The 10,000-nt window shown below is 47.4% G+C and overlaps 1 protein-coding gene across 1 annotated transcript in view; it reads right to left on the bottom strand.

Moving 5' to 3' along the window:
* Nucleotides 1-10,000, bottom strand: part of celsr2 (cadherin, EGF LAG seven-pass G-type receptor 2) — a 137,342-nt gene that overhangs the window by 24,238 nt on the left and 103,104 nt on the right. The window contains exons 10-14 of the mRNA XM_063215926.1: nt 7,770-7,936; nt 5,135-5,317; nt 2,581-2,694; nt 1,081-1,255; nt 443-584 (exon numbers count right to left, since the gene is read on the bottom strand). Coding sequence (XP_063071996.1) covers nt 443-584; nt 1,081-1,255; nt 2,581-2,694; nt 5,135-5,317; nt 7,770-7,936 — 781 coding nt within the window. The remainder of the gene's footprint in view (nt 1-442; nt 585-1,080; nt 1,256-2,580; nt 2,695-5,134; nt 5,318-7,769; nt 7,937-10,000) is intronic.

Genomic DNA, 10,000 nt, shown 5'->3' with positions numbered 1-10,000 from the left:
AAAATGATGTGGGAGGGGGGTCACGAAAATATTCGTAAATCCAAAAGGGGGTCCCGGCAGAAAAAAGTTTGGGAACCCCTGCTATACACCATCATTGGCTCACTTCATCATCCACTTCATTATAAAGCAAACTTGTGAAAATGTCGTATTTGCCTTCACCCCGAGTGGAACACACTCAGCAATGAGCTGGCCATGGTATCAGAGCTAAACACCTTGCAAGTACATTTCCCACATCCCAACTAATCCTAAAACACCTCACCCTACAGGCAGGGAGATAAACAGCACCACTGCCCAATCTTCAGCCCAGCCAACATTGTGCTAATAATTTAGTGTTAATGTGTTTAAATGAGGTTGTAAACACCGCGTTAAAGCCTAGGGCGACAAACATACGACAACAAGGTATGTAAATGGCCACTGTTTAAAAAACAAAAACGCTACTCACTTTTTCTCGCAGTACTGGCCAAAGTAGCTGCTGGGGCAGTCGCAGACGTAGCCGTGGGAGGAGCTTGGCTTCCTGGTGCATGTTGATTGGTGCTCGCAGGGGTTCAGCGCACAGCCGTCCGTACAGTTGGTACCATAGTAACCTGTGAGAGAGAAGGACACAATCAGGACAGAGTGATATGAGTGATACATGACAGATGGGTCCAGAGTGGAGATGACTTCACTGGAATAACAGGAGAACAGCAGCAGTGACTGCTGACCTCAAGAAGGAAGTAAACAACTGTAACAAAAAATCTAAACAAAACAAAATCAAGTTAAATATAATTTTTTTCAGATTTATGGGGTAATTATATGAGATATTTTGTTATCCTTTTGATACCCGAATGCAGAACCATACGCGAGCACACACACGTGCACATACACAAACACACCCGTGCGCATGCCCACAAACACAAACACACACACACACACACACACACACACACACACACACACACACACACACACACACACACACACACACACACACACACACACACACACACACACACACACACACACACACACACACACACACACACACACACACACACACACACACACACACACACACACACACACACACACACCCTACCCTACCCGTGTGGCAGGTGCATGAATAGGAGTCCCAGTCGTCGCTGCAGTAGCTGCTGGCAGGGCAGGGGTTGGAGGCGCAGGGGTCCGGCACGTTGCAGCCCGACTCCACGTTGAGGCGGCGGGCCTGGGACAGACTCAGGGCCACCATGCTGCTGGGACTGTCACCAATACGCAGGCCCTGTTGACAACACGGCAGAAATGCCAGTCAGTACACATAGAAAAACAATAGGGACTGCCACTAGGGGTGAGCGATATGGCAAAAATATCAAATCACGATTTTTTTAATATAAAATCTCGATTCAGATTTTTTTATCACGATCATCCATCAGAAAAATAAAAACTACAAAAAAACGAAAACAGGCATTTTATGTACCGGTAGTTGCAATTTGTAATTAGCAATTAATCAAATGTAAACACACTGATGACACTCTCATAAGGTGCACAATAATGTAAAGAATAAAAGTTAAGACAACAACACTAAGTAAGTAGACATCACTCTGATACTGATAGTAAACATCCTCACTGCAAGACGATTCGAGACGATCTTGTACACGATGTAATATGGTCATATCGCCCACCCCTAACTGTGAATAACATATAGACCCTGGGGATACCACAACATGACAGACAGTGCAAAATGTGTTATGTTTATCTGTTGCTGGACACCTGAATTTACTTCACCATCACTTCTTCTCTACTCAGAGACGACAGTCAGTACACAAAGAAAAACAATGCTGTTTATAGACCCTAAGGAGACAAGTGCAGGCAGACAGTCTGTCGCTTCAGTACAACACAGCCTATAGCAATTCATTTACAATTCTAATCGGCATCATTAATAACACATTAATAACATAAAGTATATAATTGGATAACTCTTGTATGCTAAACATCAAATGAAAAATTGCTGGACTGCAATATCATAACTATTGTTACCTGAGGCAATAGAAAGACCCGGTCAAAAACACAGACACAATTGCATACATGAATAAAAACCTTCTCTATAGGGAAAGTTGTGATCAAAGTACGCTGTAGGGGGAATGCAGCTGCATTTGAATAACTATGTATATGTGGGTGGGGGGAAGATAGAGAGAGAGAGAGAGAGAGAGAGAGAGAGAGAGAGAGAGAGAGAGAGAGAGAGAGAGAGAGAGAGAGAGAGAGAGAGAGAGAGAGAGAGAACAGAACAGAGCGGAAAGAGAAGAAGAGAAAGATAACAAGTTAACAAGTAAGGGGAGAAAGAGAAAGAGAGAGAGAGAGAGAGGGAGAGCAAGAGAGAGAGAGAGAGCAAGAGTGAGAGAGAGAGAGAGTGAGTGAGAGAGAGGGAGAGATAGAGAGAGAGAGAGAGAGAGCGAGAGAGAGCGAGAGAGAGAGCGAGAGCGAGAGCGAGAGCGAGAGCGAGAGCGAGAGCGAGTGAGAGTGAGAGTGAGAGAGAGAGAGAGGGCAGAACAGAAGAAGAAGAGAAAGAGAACTAGGTAACAAGTAAGGTAAGAAGGAAAAGTAGGCCACCTGAATGCAGCCTCTGAATCCTTGCAGCACTTGGTCCTTATTGCCAGCCAGTCCACCCACACTCAGAGTCTTCAGCTTGGCTCCCTTCAGCTTACTGTCCACTTCCATACTGGCCTGCAGCCATGCACAAACCAACACATAGATTACATACAAAACATACACACACACACGCACACACAGATACACACACACAAACACAAGCACACGCCCAGGCATGCACATGCGCGCGCACACACACACTCGCATGCACGCACGAATGCACACACCACACACAGAAATGGATACAGACACAGCACAAATCAACACATAATACGTACTTCAACACACACACACCTTGGTAACTATGGGAGATATACAGTATACTGTAGACCAACCCATATAGCACATATAAAATTGTGAGGGACACCGAGACAATCAGCAGTACATTTTCAAATTTTTGTATCATATAACAATTTAATTGAGGAAGTATCAGTACCGGTACACAGTAACAGTATTCTAACGTGGTACAATCAGACAAAACTAAAAAATTTAACATTTAACATGCAAAGTCGACTCTCTTTCCCTTAGGACTTTGCTGTAGACAACTGGGCTACTCTTTCTTTCTGTTGATTTTCTTTATTGGCTCCCATGTTACATCATCAATTCCATGAGTTTAATCTCTCCCTCATGTAACAGATGGGCTGCCAGTCGTCACACCCTTGCACACATGCATGCACACACAAGAACACACAACACCAGACACACACCCGCAAAAATCACACCAGTGTCTCACACACATACACGCACTGACGCACATGGATTACACATACAGTACGGCACACAACAACACCTGTGCAGGAACACAAGCTCGCACTCATACTTAAAAAAATCTCTCACACCAACAAAAATAATACAATCACACGCATGTACAATCATACACAAATGCATCATGTCTTCACACACACACACACACACACGCGCGCGCACGCGCACGCGCACACGCACACACACACAAATACACACAGGGAAGCTGACAGGGGGGGACAAAGGGGTCTCTTGTTCCGGGCACAGGGAGAGAGGGGGCCCAAAATTGGATCCTCGTTATATTGTATGAATTGGGTTTGGGGCCCTTTCAGATGTTTTTGTCCCGGGCCCAGCCAAAGCTGTCAGCAGTCCTGCACACACACACACCCAGACACACACACACATGCACACACACACACACACTCGCTGTTTGATCTCTCTGTCATACGGCGTGTCATGCCCCTCCATATGCCCACTCCGCGGCGTATTTACATCCCCCAGCGGGTAGCTGCAGATGGCATAGCATTCGCCACCGCCAGCAGCATGCCTCCTTCACTCGGATGAGTGGCATCGCCACGCGGGCACCTCCTCTCCCTCGCCATGAGGACAGGGCACCTCCTCTCCCTCGCCACGCTTACATGGGCATTAGAGAGGAGGAAGGATGTTGGGGGAGCTTTTGGAGAGGTGGGGGAAATCGCCCATCATCATGGGATTTATTTTCTTTTTTTATGGTTTTGTGGCTTTTTACCCTTTGAGGAGTACCATCACAAATATGTGATTAGCATTTTGCCAACATTTTTACCACAGAGTTCTATGGGAGTTCTAGAGTGTTGCAGTGAAATTCTAGAAGAACTATGGAAAAAGTCCTTACTCCTCTTAAAGCTTTATTATTCAGATAGGACAGTGAGAATGATAGGAAATGAGTGGGGAGAGAGAGAGTTAGGGAAGGATGTGGAAGGATAGGGAAACGACCTTGGGCCGCAATCGAACCCGGGACCCGGCAGTAACGATAGGCGCACTAACAAACATCGCCCACATCTTCATGGGATTCCACACAGCTCAGTGACCAATAAAAATGCTGAACACACTTTCTGAACCATTTACGTTTGCAGTTACTCTGAACATTGATGTCGGCATCCTATTTCTGTGAATGTACATCATGTGTTGATATCTTGGGTGCTGATTTGTTTCATAATGTCCAAGTGACATGTTTGCCGACTGCATCAAATTTGTGTGACAGTTAATATGTGATAAAATGTCACTGGTAGTGTGTGTACTGGTGTGTGAATTCTCCATCTGTGCAATATCTGTTTGCACAGGCAACCGTGTACATTGTGAGTGTGCATGTGTGTTCATGTGCATCTCTGTGTCATCACTCGCAGGCCTGAGTGAGTGAGTGAGTGAGTGAGTGAGTGAGTGAGTGAGTGAGTGAGTGAGTGAGTGAGTGAGTGAGTGAGTGAGTGAGTGAGTGAGTGAGTGAGTGAGTGAGTGAGTGAGTGAGTGAGTGAGTGAGTGAGTGAGTGAGTGAGTGAGTGAGTGAGTGAGTGAGTGACAGAGAGAGGGGAGGGGCGGCAGGAATGTACATTTGTGCGCATTTGCACATGGTTCCTGTGTGCACACATTTCCTGTATGTGTATGTGGTTCCCGTATGCGCACATTTCCTGTATGTGTATGTGGTTCCCGTATGTGTATGTAGTTCCCGTATGGGCACATGGTTCCTGTATGAGCACATGGTCCCCGTATGGGCACATGGTTCCTGCGCGTGTCTCACCGTGTAGAGGCCGTGGTCGTAGGTGAGCACCAGCCTGTGTCGCCCGGCCGTGCCCCCCGCCGCTGCCCGCAGCTCCACCTGGGCGTGGTGCCAGTCCCCATCATTCACCACCGCGTCATCCAGACGAGACAGCCCAGAGTCCTCCCCACGCTGCAGCAGCAACTGCAGCCTGCCCTCCCTTACCTGGAGTGGAGAGGGAGGAGAGGAGAGGAGAGGAGGAATAGGGATGGAGGGAGGAGGGGGGTGGAGAGAGAGATTAGAGAGGGTAGAGGTGGTGGGGAGAGAGGAGAGGGACGAGGAGAGGAGGATGGAGAGGAGAGGGAGAGGGAGAGGGAGAGGGAGGAGAGGGAGAGGGAGGAGAGGGAGAGGGAGGAGAGGGAGAGACGACAGGAGGATGGAAGGAGAGAGAGAAGAGAGATGGGGTAAAGGAGAGGAGACAGATGGAGAGGAGGAGGGGAGAGGGAGAGAAAGGGATGAGAGAGAGACAGAGAGGCAGAGAGAGAGAGAGAGAGAGAGAGAGAGAGAGAGAGAGAGAGAGAGAGAGAGAGAGAGAGAGAGAGAGAGAGAGAGAGAGAGAGAGGACACCATGGAAAAACAGGACCGGAAGAGAGGGGAAAGAGAGATAGAAGAAGAGGAGCAGATAGAAGTGTTAACCACAACATCAAGACACAATATAAGGAAGAGGAGGAACAGAGCACAGGCAAATAAGAGAAAGAGATGAAGGAGGGGAAAGGCAGGGAAAAGAACACAGACATCGCCAACATTACCATGTGAAGGACAAACAGGACAGAACAAGCAGCAGTCAACAACAACAACAAACAACAACAAATGCAAATCCCTTACACAAACAAACACATAGAGTAAACACAATCACCATTCTACTTTGATCATGCTTTTCCAAGTCAGTGACTATAGGCATTTAATGAACAGACATTTTCCCCCTCACACCAACTCCCCTCCTCTGACTCACAGAAGCCTTCCATACCATAATAATGCATACTGTAACTATGACAACATCTGGCCTGCCTGCGTGCCCGCCACTCAGCCCCTTTCAAAGGCTTGGGGTGCAGCAGCAGCAGCAGCTTGGTAATTTGGTTGCCTTTGTTCTGCTGCCTATGAAATATTTATAATAAACCCTCTGGCTGCTGTTCTCTCCCCAACCAACAGATGGCGCTCCAGCAGAGGTCCCAGTTGCACCAGTTCACCAGTGCAGTTTTTAGGAGTGTGTGTGTTATGTGAGTGAGAGTGACACTGATGTAAAGTGATGACTACAGGACCACGTCCTGTGGGGAGACGATGAGGTGGAAGGATCTTTCACCACCACACATGGAGCTACATGTGTTTTCACAGTTAGATCAGTAGGCGAGTAGACTGGATCAGAAGCGAGAGCGCTTTTTGAGCCATTTCAGCTTTTATGTAATCTAAAATGCAGAAGAGCTGCCACCCACAGACAGAGATCACATCAGTCAACAGAGCTAATAGAGCTGGCCTGTGGTGGAAAAGACTGCACGAGGTTGAATAGAATACATTTAATAGGCATTGCCGTCTGTGTGTGTGTGTGTGTGTGTGTGTGTGTGTGTGTGTGTGTGTGTGTGTGTGTGTGTGTGTGTGTGTGTGTGTGTGTGTGTGTGTGTGTGTGTGTGTGTGTGTGTGTGTGTGTGTGTGTGTGTGTGTGTGTGTGTGTGTGTGTGTGTGTGCGTGCGTGCGAGACATTTTCGTGTCTTGAAAAGCAGTAAATAAATACAACTGACCCATACTGTGTATATGGACATAATGACAATATGACATAATATGGCACCTTACAAGCCTCCATTCCCACGCCACCTACACTACACCCACAAACTTGGCATATATATACAAAAATGACTATGGACTTTACGTCCCAAACTAATTCCACAAAGGGTGATACTTTTCCCATGATAAAGGACAGAACAGTTCAGTGTTTTAGTCCATTTGGACGGTGCGCGGTGCGTGGGCGAATGCTGGGGAGGGTTGAAGTGGAGTAGAGCAGAGCAGAGCAGTTTGGGATCATTCACAAGTGTGAAGTACTGTACTGTGCTGTACATGTGCCATTATCTCACCACCAGAACAGAACACCATCACACTGACACCCACGCTGAAGAGGGTGAGAGTTAAAAAGTGTGTGTGTGCGAGAGAGAGAGAGAGAGCGAGCGAGCGAGAGATAGATAGATAGAGAGAGAGAGAGAGAGAGAGAGAGAGAGAGAGAGAGAGAGAGAGAGAGAAAGAGAGAGTGAGAGGTGTGTGTGTGTCTGTGCATATAGAGGACGTGAGATGGTGTGGGTGTTTGGATCCTCTATGGGTGTCAGGTGGGCAGTGGGCATAAAGTAGGAAAGTAGGTGTCATCCCATAACACCACTCGTTTGGCTTGCTGAGGTGTGTGTGTGTGTGTGTGTGCGTGCGTGCGTGCGTGCGTGCGTGCGTGCGTGCGTGCGTGCGTGCGTGCGTGAGAGAGAGAGTTTGAGTGTGAGTTTTTGAGTGTATCTCTGTGTGACTGTGTGTGTCTGAGTATGTGTGTCTGTTCTGTATTTGTGTGATTACATTTATATGTATGTGCGTATGCTGTGTGTGTGTGTGCGCGTGTGCGTGCGTGCGCGCGCGTGCATGTGTCTCTCACCTGTAATGTGAGGTTGTGGTGCTGCCCGGCTGTCAGGTGCACCAGGGTGGAGCTGTGCTGCCGCGTTCTGAACATGAGTTCCAGCTGCCACGGCAATGTCACAGACACCGCCAGATTAGTCCACAGCAACAGGCTGTTGCCCAGGAAACGCTGGGTGTTTGGCATCACTGTAGGAAATCAGACCAGAGAGAGAGAGAGAGAGAGAGAGAGAGAGAGAGAGAGAGAGATGGAGAGAGATAGAGATGGAGAGAGATAGAGATGGAGAGAGAGAGAGAGATGGGAATAGAGAGATGGGGAGAGAGCAGAGAGCAGGACAGAAAGAAAAAAAGAGAGGGATTGAGAAATGGAGGGATGGAGAGAGAAAAGAGGGGGAAAAGAGGGTTTGTGACAGGGAGGAATGGAAAAAGAGAGGAAAAGCAAGACAGAGGGAAGGATCAAGAGAGAGATCAAAGAGAAAGACATAGAGAGAGGGAGAGAGGGGGAGAGGGAGGGAGAGAAAGAGAGAGGAGAGAAACGCAAGAGAGAGTGAGGGAGAGGAAAAAAACAGACACAAAATCAGTGAAAAATATGGCAGGCAGCACATTAGTCCGGTCACGTGTGACCTGATGGCTCCTACAGGTGGGCTTTGCTTGTCACCACCTCATGCCAAGGCCACATGCAACACGAGTTCACCTCTACCACTCAACGGCACAATGGGGCCATGACAGAACCAATGCAGAATTCATGAATAACATCATGATAATAACAAGCATACAAAGCCATACAGTGCAGAGGCTGTCCAGGTGAGGCAGGAACCGAGAGGACGAGTAAGAGATGTGATGTGTGAGAGCATGTGCACGTGTGTGTGTGTGTGTGCGCGTGTGTGTGTGTGTGTGTGTGTGTGTGTGTGTGTGTGTGTGTGTGTGTGTGTGTGTGTGTGTGTGTGTGTGTGTGTGTGTGCTTGCGTGCGTGCGTGCGTGCGCCCATGTGTGCGTGTGCATTTATTTGTGTGTCTGTGTTTCTGTCTATATTGTTGGTGGTAATGCATGGCTATTGTATGGGCATGTGTGTCTGCCTGTGTTGAACATGTGAGTGGTTGCAGGACAATTTTTAGTGTACATGGAGTCAGGGCCGCTGACAGCTTTGGCTGGCCCAGGACACAATCATCTGAAAGGGCCCCCTACCCAATACATAAATATAATGAGGACCCAATTATGGGCCCCCATCTCCCTCGGCCCGGGACAGCTGACCCCTTTGTCCCCCCTTGTCGGCTTCCCTGCATGGAGTAGCAGGCAGGCAGGCACCCTGTCATTACAAGGGGAGGTAGAGCTCGCTATTCTGAGGAAGCCACCTGTCTTCACACCCAGCACATTTGCACACACAAATATACAGCACACGGCGGGCTCACGCTCACTATTATTGCACACAGCCAATGATAAGGGTAGCTGCAGTGTGTGCACACTACATATGCTTTTTATGGAGTGTAGTATAGTATGTAACAGATGCAAACTAGTAGAGTATGGAGTGGAACTAGGGCTGCACGATATCAGAAAAAAAAATGATACTCGATAACGGCATGCAATACCTGGATAACAATCAGGATAAAAAAAATGAGAATAAGTTCTCTGACTAAGGCACTCCAAATTAAAATGTCTTTATTAATGTGACAGGTCCTACATGGATATATTAAAAACAAGGCCTCGATAACAATATTTAAAGAATATTTAGAAATACAGCCGAGTGTTTTTCTTGTCACTTATTTGTCGGTCTGTGTGGGGGGCGTGGCTTTGGTCATGGCGGGCTTCTTGGGCATTTGTTGATATTCAGCTAGTGATTAGACTGCACAGAAATGTTTTATTTGTAGGCGATAATTAAGTCATTTTTGCGATATTTCCTATATTGCCACTCTTGATATCGCAATTTCGATACATTTACGATATATTGTGCAGCCCTAAGCGGAACGTTAGTAAACCTCCCTCTCAAAGCCTAATACAGTATCAGATTCAGTAGTGTTGAGCTATCGGTCTAGACCTTTAGTTCAGCGGTATCGTGCTGTGCTTCCCATACCCGAACTGTAGCGTTGACTGGTAGTTGGAGGGTTCGAGCACCGAGTGGCAAACTGGCGCAGATCACCTCCATTACACATACATGCGCTTATAGTATAAATGCAATCACAGAGATATGCAGACAAGCATACTGGGCTCGCAGACACAAACGGACACACAAGAGACACATTCCAACACAAACAGACA

This window comes from Engraulis encrasicolus, chromosome 14 (genome assembly GCF_034702125.1).
Source record: "Engraulis encrasicolus isolate BLACKSEA-1 chromosome 14, IST_EnEncr_1.0, whole genome shotgun sequence".
Taxonomy (NCBI): domain Eukaryota; kingdom Metazoa; phylum Chordata; class Actinopteri; order Clupeiformes; family Engraulidae; genus Engraulis; species Engraulis encrasicolus.
This window is presented reverse-complemented; position numbering and strand designations above follow the sequence as displayed.